Source organism: Emydura macquarii, unplaced genomic scaffold, assembly GCF_026122565.2.
Source record: "Emydura macquarii macquarii isolate MOO-44397 ecotype Brisbane River unplaced genomic scaffold, CSIRO-AGI_Emac_v2 contig_3517, whole genome shotgun sequence".
In the NCBI taxonomy this organism is placed as follows: domain Eukaryota; kingdom Metazoa; phylum Chordata; order Testudines; family Chelidae; genus Emydura; species Emydura macquarii.
In genome coordinates this window covers 6,511,698-6,523,812 of record NW_027133654.1, presented here as the reverse complement: position 1 = coordinate 6,523,812, position 12,115 = coordinate 6,511,698, and the positions used below count along the sequence as shown (strand labels likewise).

The window sequence follows — 12,115 nt, the reverse complement described above, 5'->3', positions numbered from 1 at the left end:
GTGCTTACTTAAGGCCCAGTTCTGCTCTCTGTTTCATCCAGAGGTCCATTGAAGTAAATGCCATTACTTCAGATTCACACCAGTATAACTGAGAGCTGAATTTTACCCTCAGACCTTAGTCAAACAAAATTCTTAGTGAAGTTGGTGGGAGTTTTGCTTGAGTTGGCCCAAAAAACACCTGGGAAGGAATGTAATGCTTATGAAAGGGAGAGGCTAATTGTATGGGCTTGCACCACATAGTGCAGGCAAGGCTCTTTGCATTTGTATCCTTACCTGCAAATCCCATTCCTATTTCAGTCCTAGATCTAGACTACAGATTATTCCTATCTGTACCCAAATGAATGTTTCCGTTATTTTACTGGTAGATGCTGTATCGTGGTTAGAAAGAAGAATGCAGAAGTTTAATGACTGTACTTTAGATTTTGTACCATTGAGACACAAAGTGTTGCTTACTACTTGTTAATATTGTATAAAATTGTGAATATATAGGCCAATATATTTTAAAATGGCCACTGATTTTGGGTGCAAACACTTTGGGCACCCAATTTGATACACCTCAGGCTTAATTTTCAGAGGTGCCAAGCACTTACCACTCTAAATGAAGTTATCTGGAGGTGTTCATCACCTGTGAAAATAATGCCCAAAGCATCTCAGGTTGGGTACTCAAAATCACAGATAAGTTCTGAAAACATTGGTTATAGCATATGGTGTTTATATTGTAGTCTCTGTTCTCTAAGTTGTTGAAAACCAAATTAATAACGACATATTTCGAGGAACAATGGAGGTAAACCCTCATAAGTATACACAGAAAGGGTGAAATGTTTCTTGCCTTACTTATAAGTGTTATTGATGCTCTCAAACACTAAGTAAGTAACTGAGGATTTGACTCTAACATCAGATTGGCTCACTTTCAAAAGGTTATCATTGCAACTGAAAGGTGTAATTATTTTGAAACTGAAGGGAAACACTAGAGAAATGCAGGTGTACCCACTGAGCATCAACTCTGCCTGACCCTGATTGTTTGTAAAGACTGGATTCAGGCTTGTCAGGCTCCAGGAGAAAGAAGAAAATATGATATAGTTATGACCAAACCAAATTGCTGAATCATTTTTGTCCAAATTAAGATTCTATGGGAAAATCTTATTTCTGGTCTCAGTAAATACACTGGAGTCTATTCTTCCTTGAAGATTTACACTGTTTGTCTGGGCAACTCCCCTTAATTGGCAATAACAGTGAAGCACATAAATCCCCAGAGCACTGGTGGAAAAATAGACCCTGGTTGCTTTAATTTAAAAATAAATCTTTTTACATGTTTATGCTGTACACAACCTCATAAATTATTTTCTCTGCCATCATCAAGTACTTTCTCAGCTACATTTAAGAGAGTCATATATAGATTTTGGCTTGAATGGTTTTTATTAAATTAAAACAAAATCTAGAAATCTGCTGCTTGTGCTGTATTTCCAATGATGGTCCAAAAGTGTGAAATATTCATGTACTTGTCACAGTGTTTCTTGATATTCATTATCAGGAAAGTAACACACACAGAATTTTAAAGCAGTTATTAAAAAAACAAAAAACAAAAAAACAAAAAACCCCCACAACCTTTCAGGTCACAACTCTTTCAATTACATGTATAAGAAAGCAAGGAGAAAACACAAGTCTGCTGTGAGAGGAGAGAACCACAGAAAGTTTGCATTTCTCTTAATTTAGTTAAAACATTTGAAAGGGGTGCATGTGGATTAGTGATGTGAGGATATTTTCAAATGAGTGTTAGCATTTAACTGACCTACTTTGGACTAGTGGTGTTCTCTTGTATGTTTCTCTTGTATGTTACTTTTTGTCACTGAATAATGCTGACTTATTAAGCTGTGTGCTTCAAGGGCATTGTAAAATAACATGCAGGGGCAAGATTGAACTGTGAAAGCAAGAATTACTGTATCAGATCATGTCCAATTAAAATATGACAAGCACAGCAGGAGAAATTGGAAGTAGGGTTTATCTTTCATGTAAGAGAAGTCACTATATCAGTTAGAAACAAAGTAAGTGTGAAACAGATTCTCCACCCTTTCTCATCCCTCTCCAAAAATTAATATATATTGACATTTATATCAGGAAGAAGTTGTAATATCTCATGTTCAAGGGTATTATGGCAATGGCAACTGAACGAAGAGCATTGCCACCATACATATTAAAGCTATTCTTTCTCAAAGCATGTATCAAGTGATAAGTCAAAACATTTGCAACTGACAGATAACCTAATTTTTCAAGTTATTTTTATGTTTTAGTTAAAACTATAGTATGTGATTAAAGGAAGGCTTACTATCTTGCAGAGTCTTGGGGGCTTCGCAAATAGGCCTTTTTAGGGCCTATACCAGGAAAAACAGGAATAAAAAGTATTTAAAAAATCAGATGCTTTTTACAAGCCTTGTAGTACAGTGTTGCCTATTATAATTAACTTCGATATAAAGTTCTCTTTGATATGAGATAAAGAAACCTGTGCCTTGGCCTCCTTCACCACTATTGCAATCCTTTATATAACTCATTGGTATAACATTCACTAGCACTTTGCTTATAGAGATGCAGAACTGTAAATATAAGTAAATGCATATAGCCTTCCTTGATCCTTCTGAGTCATAGCATGTTGCTGTGTTGTACAGCACCTCTTGAAGGTGAATTTGAATTGAAGATGCCATGGACAGCAATGTGGGGCTCTCCAAGAGTATCGTCTATAGAAACAACCATATCTGACTGGCTGAGCAAAGTGAGGCCATTCACTCAACTTTATGGAATTGTCTCTGCTTGTCTGTTTGTTTGGATGTAACCCAATAATTTTTTAACACTGCATCCGATCAATTCCCAAAATTCAGGGAATCTTCTAGGCATCAGTGACCAGAACCCTATTGATTTTGGGGGAAATGGGAAAACTGGAAAGGAAAAATGGGACACACACAGCTCCCGGTATCTGGTTGCCACACCCATTATCTTTACATAGGTCTGGAATTGTCTATACATTACAGAACCGGTTGATGGCAGCTGTTAACACCTTCCAGCCTAACAACACCAACCCCATTTCAGCTCTGTCCTTCTTCCCCATGAAGCTTAAAATGTTGACCCCTGAATGACTTCTCTCTGAGACAGAAAATAATTTAATAAATTACAAATTGTTGGGTAGATGAAGGGATGCTAGGAGCCACTGGTGTGTGCAGTGAGATCAGCCTACAGTCTACAGAAGCAACAAAGTGTACAAACAGTTAGTGTATTTGGAGGAATCTTCTATCAAGAATTGATATAGTTTCCATTATAAGTTTAAGAAGTTAATATTCTCCTCTGACGTAGAGACAATAATTTTGGTAAGAGACAAAAATGAAGAACTGTCTTTGCCACAATATGGAAATGTTGATCCATTGAATGCTTCTGTCCTCCAAGAAAGGATTTAGATCTCCTTCACGTCTTGTCCAGATTGGGGCATATGGATATTCAAAAAGGGACATTTTTAGTGCAGCACATTACAAATTTGCATAACATTTGTTGTAATGAAGGCTAAAAATATTCCTTCTGTCATGTGGAATAAATTACATGCAGCAAACTCTTCAGTGAAGCTACTAGGAGATATGTGGACACACATACATACAGGAGATATGTGGATATACATGGATATCCTCACACATCTCTTGTAATGTCCAGGTCCCAGTGTAAAATACTGGAATTCAAGAATATTTTGTAGATTGGGAACAATCCCAAAAGCATTTAAGTTCCATTAAAATTGTTTTGGAGCTTGGAACAGCTTCAGTCTAGTCCCATGTTTTAAAGGGATCTCAAGCATGGACTGGCATGGTAGCTAGGCCCAGTTGGCCTGCTTCTCCTGTGGATAATAGGAGGATCTAGCCCAGTTGTTTGCAAGGTGAGAAGACTATCTGTGCCCTCTTTCTTCTCTCCCCACCATTTGCATTACACAGCTGTGGGCAGAATTTAGCAATAATAATAAATTAAATACATTAATATGTGCTTTAGACTTTAAACATAGGGAAAAAACATTCAGATCCTAATTTTATATGAAAAACTAGTAGAATTCATCTTTAAACTGATACATGTATAATATAGCATGTAAGAGATGGGATGTAAAAAAATAATAAAAAATCAAGGGACATTTTTCACTAATAAATCTGTGTACTCTACCTCTTCATCTTGATTCCTTAGTAAATAATAAGAGGAGACAAGTTAAAATTAAACAGCAGTAGCACTCACTAACTTTGACTTTTATCTTGCAGAGACAAACGTGAAGGAAAATGCTGTGAAATTCATGGAGATGCTGGAGGATAAACTGCATAGGTAATGATGACATGGTGGAACCCTTTTTAAAAAAAATGTAAAATATTTCTTTATAAATGTAAATATTGCTTTAGAGTGTTGGAGAACACTTTGGAACTTATTTTTAAAAAATAGCAAAAAACAGAAGTTAGAAAGGAATATTCAGAGGCAATTTTTGCTATTAAACTTTCAGTCCATCATCCTAGAAAGTGTAACAAAATTGTATTTAAAAAAAACAACTTCAAAGGCTTGAAAGTTCCATAAATTTCTACATTATGGGCCAGATTCATCTTTGTGCTGCAGCTGTTTTATACTAATCTGCCAGTGTATAGTGGCCATATATACCCAGCATATCCAGGTAGTGGATTCCCGTGGTGTAAGGGAATTCAAATTAGCTGGGCCAGATGATTTCTCCTATGAATTCTGTGCTCTTATGTAATTAAGTAATGACCCATTTAATTTGGAATCGTTTTGAAAAATATAATGAAATCTTTCTTTCCTCTCTACCCCCATATACAAATAGAAACCAAGACAACAATATAGCTGTTTTAATTATATAATCCTACTCCTTATACATATTTTTGAACTCCTGCAAGGATTAATATTTAATCCTCTTGCTGTGTGAAGAACTCTTGTGCATCCCTCAAGGGTTGCCCTCCCTCTCCAAAGTTTACCACCAAGTGCTGTGTTGCTATTGTAATGGAACCATCTGTTAGAATGGACTTTATTTTAAAGAACTAGTTACATTTTTTTTAAAAGTCTGGCTACAGTCTGTATTTTTGATCTGTATAAAAAATCTCTTTTGTAGTGCTAGATAGGAATTGAGAATGGAATTTCTACCCATGCAGTATTTACCATAATGGCTGAGGGAATACTCCGGATTTTAAGACCTGTTCATATGTGCTTTTGAATACTAAATATTTATTACGTTATCGGTTCCATATTTAGCAGTAAATCAAAACCAGAGTGCAAAATCTTGTTTGTTTAAATTTTCATCAAGAATACAAATTTTTAAAAGAATATAGTGTCACAACACATAGTGATGTTTCTGGGTTTATATCAACACAACAGATCCCCAAACAAACAAAATGATCTTCTCTTTACTTGTTAACTACAGGGAAGGTCTGCAGAGAAATGTCATTTGCATTTTCTTCTGAGGGAAGTTTTATGGTGGTGGGCAGACAGTTTTGCTTCTAGCTTTGTAGTTAAATATTGAATTGCTTTAAAGCAATTAAATATTGCCTTTGGGTTGTCTTATCAACCCAAAACTTTCTTTTTCTGCATTAATGTTACTCCAATCCAAGGAATTTTTTCGGTGTGTTTTGTATACACTCTGTGCTGTTAATGGGTTTTGAAAAAGTGTGTGGCATGTGTTCCCCTCTGCTTCCCTCCAGTACTCGTACTTCTGAGAATGAAATTTGTGCTGGACTAGATGCCATCATGCTGGTATTCATTCAGTTTCGGTGAAGTGTATTATTTCTGGGAAAGGATTGAAAGTTAAACCTCCTGTGGCACTATACTGTATATTGGAAGCCCATGCTGTCAAGTCATTTCTTTATCAACAAGGGGTGAACATTTCAAACTGGTCCTAACAGACTTAAGCAATATAGCGTGTTGTAACGAAACATGTTGAGATTGTATTGGTAGGTTGCATTTCTTAGTACCATATAGATTTTGCCGTGTCTCTTTCAATCTGGGTTTTCTACTGAAATTACACTATAGGTCAGGGGTAGTCGATAAGCGGCCCACAGTGCCAAATCTGGACTGCCAGACGTTTTTTAATGGACACCAAAATCTTTCTATTTATTTATTACTATCATTGTTGGAGGGTTTTTTAATTATTTTCTCTGGAGTCTGGATTTTGACTTTACCTTGACCAAGAAATTTGGACCTTGACAAACAATTATTTACTATCCCTTCTATAGGTTTTAATGTGTTGTTAGTTAGAAGTTTCTGTCTTCAGGTTTTATTGAGAACTAAATACATGTAGTTGAAGTTTTGCAAGTACATTCCTGCAGTCATATTAATTAATTGGTTTGTCATGCACCTTTGACCATTCCACCAGACCACTGCTCACTGTTCATCTCCCTGAGACGTATTCTAACATTGCAGACACCTAAGCATCTTCAAAAAGCTACAATTTAAAAAAAAACAAAAAAACACACAAAACTAAACTGACAGAAAAACAGGTTCTCCCAAATGTGGACTCTTGCCCTACACCCTAACTCTAAAAATCCCCTGCTTCCATCTGAGTCCAAGATGGGCAAGATTCAGTCCTGCATTAGTGATAGCTTTTCTGTACATATAAATGTCACAGTTCTAAAATCTCAAGGAATGGCAGGGCTAGACATAGGAGCTTTATTCATTGGAAAGAGCAGATTCTTAGCTTTTCAATGGTACCAGCATCCATTCTAAATGTGGATTGGCCTGAGATATCTTATCTCTAATGTTATGATATATTTACATTTTAAAAAGCTATTTTAGGTCTTTTTTGAAAATATCTTAGACTCTCTGAGCTCTGCACTAGTTGGACTTAGGGTAGCTAAGACACAGGCAGAGGGATTTTTTAAAAATCTACTTTTTAGAAACTCACTAAAACAGCTTTTCTATAACATGTGACATATGAAGAGTATAGGAAGTGTGATGTAATGGTTTTATCAGGACTTGCTTGGGATGATGTGCAAAGTTCACTTTTAGCTTTACTGTTTTTTGGGATTAATATGATCATCCCAAACTCATGATAAAAAAAACCTTTTATTCTGCAATATGTCATCATGTGTTCCTTCTCAGCTCCTTCTCCCCAAAAAGAATATTTCTCCTACTTTCATATGTCTGCAGTGAGTTGTTCCTTCATTCTGTTAGTAGGAGGCAGTTCAGATCTGCCACTCTTAAGCAGAGGGCTAAGTTCCTTGAATTGTATTAACCAACTGAATTGCTGTATCTCCTCAAGAAGTAACCAGGAGGTTTCTGACCTCCTCTTTACCAGAGTAAAAGAGTATATTAATACTAAAATGGATAAATTGGATTTCCTATCAGCCTCAGTGCAGGTGCAGTTTTCTACAGTGGCAGAGCCCATCCCGAAAAGGGTTGCCAAGGTTAAAAGATCTAACAGCACACCAGAAAACGTGCTTATTTTAGCAAACTCCTCCAACCATCAACTGTGGAGCTGTTTACTTTGTGTCCAAAAGGAAGTATCTCCTGAAATTAAGATACTACTCAGTGCTCAGCAGGAGTGGTGAGAGCCTCTTGAAGAGAAAGAGAAAAATTACCAGCCCCTTCCAGCCAGTAAGACTATCAGGTCCCTGCTAAACTCTTAGAGTTCATTAGGAAAAAAGGATGTGATTTGTTGCCAGTATATATCGTAACAAACTCTAGGTAAAATCCTAATGAAGTCAAGACAGGTTTTAGCTTTCAGATGTGTTTGCAGGTCAAGGTAAAGACTATGAGAGAAACTAGCGTTTACCTAAACGTAGCTCATGTTAAAATTGCAACCTCCTTGTCTTATCTACTGTTAGTTACCATGTTTTTTCCTAATATAGACAGTGCCTCAGAGGGCTTCTACAGCTGCCAAAAGCAGCGAGGTTTAGTCACGTGTTCAGTGATAATCCTTAGTTGACTGTCTTAGGTGGAGTTCATTTTCTTATGTGTGTGAGCCTGGCATATCAAGGGATCGAAGAGCATCACAGCAGATTGACTCATCAGATGCTAACTTAACCTGTATGAATGAAATTTCCACAAGTTAGCATTCCTCATTCTTACTTTCATATGGGAAGTATCAGTGGTGGAATGATTCATGTCCAGAAAGAATGCCATGTCTTCCCTTCTTGACTGACAGATAAAAAGATGATTGTGTGCCATGATAGCTATGGACGCTGTGCCATACTTTTGCCCTCTGGGTTTGCTTTATACCTGCCTACTGACTCCCCCCAGTCTCCCAAGGATGCTCTAGAAAGTCCAGCAGGAGAGAGCCCTGGTCATACTCTTAATCCCCCTTAACCCAGAATCCTTGGTTTTTGGAACTCCTAAACCCATCTGCAATGTCATCCAGTGCTGCTTTTGCACCATCTAGATGTGCTACAGCAGGATTTGAATCCCCCAGCCTGCCTAAATTATGCTGGGGGGCTGTTTCAGCCCCTTGAGTGGCTCAGAATTAGAAGTGTGCTGATGTGATTTGAAGCCACCTTTGCCCTCCTGCCCCCAAGGCTGTGAGTTGTGTGCTGCACCTCCAAGAGACTCAGCATAAAATCTCATCCATTGTTTCTAAACACACTGACTTTGATTCATGTAAGAACAGTTCCGTTGCAGTAATAGTAAATGCAAGTTAGACAAAATATTATACCTTACTAGTGACTCATTTTGTGCTCCCTCCCCACCCCCACCAACTGCTAATCATACAACGACTGTGAGAACATTAGCTACAAAATAGTGAACAGCAGACACTTGATATGCTGTGATGCATGCCATGATATCTTATGGCCCACCTGGTGATGGGTTCTAACTCCCTTATCACAACTGCCTGAGGCAGGAAACATTTTTTTTTTTGGTATCAGTGGATGTAAAGATGACATTTCTTGAGCTGAGGGAATGTAAAGTGATAGTACTATACTGCAAGCCTCAAAAGATTATTCTGTGACGTCCCTTCATCACAGAAACAGGGCCTTTTAGTTGCTTTTTCTAATTCCCAGATAAAAACTGCAGAATGATTTTGGGAGAAAAGCACTTTTAAAGGACCACGGGAGACAATCACACAAACCAGTTTTACTGAGTTATTTTCTTCTGCAAATGGTGTAATAAATTAATATGACTGCTAGTAAGCTGAAATATTGCAGGGAATGCGTTCTGCCATTGTTGATTGGTAATGATGCAGCACCTTGTAACTTCGAAAAAAAACCAAAAAAACCTTTCTCTGTTAATTGATTCTCCCTTGCTATTTGTCTTGATTTATTTCCATTCAGCACTGTTTGTTTTATTTTAACGGTGGCTTTTGTCAACTTCTGGACACACAGTACAGGAAATGATAGTCTTACTTCGGGGCAAGGGTGTGCTCATTTGTGTAGCTGCTTCATAATGGAGAAGTGTGTGTGTGTGTGTGTGTGTGTGTGTGTGTGTGTGTGTGTGTTTAGGATAATTTGCATTCATATTTACTAAAGTAGCAACACTCTAACCCAGAGCATGTTTGACTTCATGGTATACATCTGCAAGTGAACATACTTTAAGATGTTCACCCCCCCCCCCCCCGGCATCCTCCCCCATCCATTTTCAAGGACCCTTTTCACAAGGATCTCCTAAGACAGGAGGTACAATACCTTCTAACCCTATGGGTGATTGAACCTGTTCCGCTGAACTTTGTAAAGAAAGGGTTTTATTCCTGGTACTTGCCTCCTCCCTAAGAAAAATGGAGGGTGGAGACCTATTCTGGACCTCAAGACCTGAATTTGACTAGTTCAGACTGTCAGCACTTAGTCATTTTTACGTAACGTACATTATCAATACAGGGGAAAAGCAGTATTAGGCTTGCTGAAATAAAGAGGAACACTGTGGAGTAGTGACAGGCCTCAACTCTAATTTTGATGTGTGTTTAAGGGAGTTTCCAATTTATATTTGATTTTGTAGTGTTTTCATGATGATAATTCACAGAAACAGTTTGAGGGAGTTTAAATGGTCCCTTGTGAGATTGGAAACAGAAAATTACAACAGCTTTCTGTTAATGCAAGAAAACAAGTAAGTGACACTGAATAGAAACTGAGTAGCTTAGTTTCACTGTGGAAGCTTAATACGTAAACATAACCACACTTGCATAAATGAGGCTAAGATTTTCACACCTAGGTGCCTAAAGATATGCTCTTAAGCCCATATTTAGACACCCAAAAAAGTGACCTGCATTTAAAAAGTGCTGAGCATCAAGTAACTCCCATTGACTTGAATGGGAGCTAACGTGTTTGTCTTCTTCTGTATTACAATGGGCTGGATTGGGCTCTCCTTCAGAAAAATCCATGACAAGCAGGAGACTATAAAATTCCATTCACTGAGTTCCCAGTATATCATGTGGTTTAAGAAGCAGAATTTGCCTGACCAAACATGGGCAGAGGGTTTGTTTCTCCAACTGCATGGATGTCCAGAAACCGCAGAGAAATTGCAAGATTCCTAAGCTATCCTCAGAGGGTTGAGCCGTACTATCCATACCGAAGACCAGCCCCTCTGTATTATGTCCTCCCACTCCTCCCAAATCACTCCCTGCACTTTATTTTCCTCTCTGAGGGAATTTTAAAGCTTACAGCAATGATCTGTGAGAGTCTGCCATGGGATGATGCCATGTTAAAGGGACCTTCCCCTGACTCCTCACCCATCCTGTCCAGCCTTAGCCACATAACACCTGGAGCCTGGGGGAGCAAGGGAATGATGTTACCATGGCTCCTGTCCCAACTTCACCCTTCATGTGTTTGGCCAGTCACTGTTGGCCAGTAGTCTGAATACCTTTCTTCTGTCTGCATAGAACTTGAGGGAACAATATGTCCCATTGTTAATTAATATGATTTTTATCTTGCCAGTGTCTCCTAAATGTTTCTCACCTTGTAAGGATCTTCCTTTTCTCCAAACCATTAGACAAAGTAAAGGTTTTAATTATGAACTCACACCATTTGCAAGCATGTTACAGAGAACCAGGGAGAAATATTGCACAGAATAGAAGATGCTCATTTACTCTGGTAATAGGGAACGTATAGTTACCTAGAGCTATTAGAAAAATGGCTGTGGGGCTGTGGGGTAGGGACATGTGTATTTTGGAAACCAAGATGACGATTTCCTAGAATATTAGTGTTTTTTATCTGAAGTTGTCATCTTCAGTAGGATAAACCCCTTAAGACAATCCTTCTGTGTTCTTAAACCTCCTTCTGTTCGGGAACTAGTTATGATTAATTACAACCACATTGCATTCCATAGTACTCAGAATTTTTTTTAAAAAAATCTCAAAACCGTATTAAAATTATTACCTGGCCTACATACATATTCTGTCATTTGATATGCCACATAGGATGGTCTTGATAAAACCTACTGCAATTCAGAAAGATATCATGTAGCAGAGCTGGATTTGAGAATTCTGAAAGTGGCGCACTGAGCGGGCTTCTTAGCATGCCAATAACACTGTTGTTTCATAGCATTGCTGACCTTAAAGCTCAGGAACAAACTGAAAGACTAGAATTTGCTTGTGTATGCACAGAGCTCTTTTTTGTGTGTGCATTGTAAGTGGGAAATATGTTGTGCTCCTACATAATTTGCAATAATGTGGAAATTGCAGATCCCCCAATATTAGGCTTCCACTGCAATTTTGATTTTAATTAGCTTACTTTGCACAGTCCACAATTTTGCATACATTTTGAGGTTTGCAACAGACTTTTTTCCCATCAGTACAGTGGAATCCCATTTATCAGAGCTGACAATGGCTGGGGCTCAGGCTGTCAGCCCCCCCTGCATTAATGACTGTAATACAGTTACAGCAAAATGTCTGGCTATCAAAAAAATTAGCAGGCATAACATAATACTTGAGTGTTTATATTGTGCCATCAAATTTTTCTTAAACAAATAGGTCTTCTCTGGCTTTTCTAAATTACCACAATTAACAAAGGTCCTTTATTACTTTTCCACGATTTTCCATGACTTGTTCATAACTCAGCCATAATTATTTGACAATCATCTCACTATTCAGGTAGGGCCTTAGTTATGTTTTCTCCATTTTTCATATATGTATTACAGTTTTTGGAGCATAAAATTGAACATATAAAAGTAAAAAAAAAAAAAAAAAACCAAA

At 37.8% G+C, this 12,115-nt stretch overlaps 1 protein-coding gene across 1 annotated transcript in view; it reads left to right on the top strand.

The window, feature by feature from the left end:
• The window catches only part of DISC1 (DISC1 scaffold protein), a 311,403-nt gene that overhangs the window by 238,766 nt on the left and 60,522 nt on the right, over positions 1–12,115 (top strand). The window contains 1 exon segment of the mRNA XM_067535895.1: positions 4,272–4,332. Within this exon segment, the coding sequence (XP_067391996.1) occupies positions 4,272–4,332 (61 nt within the window).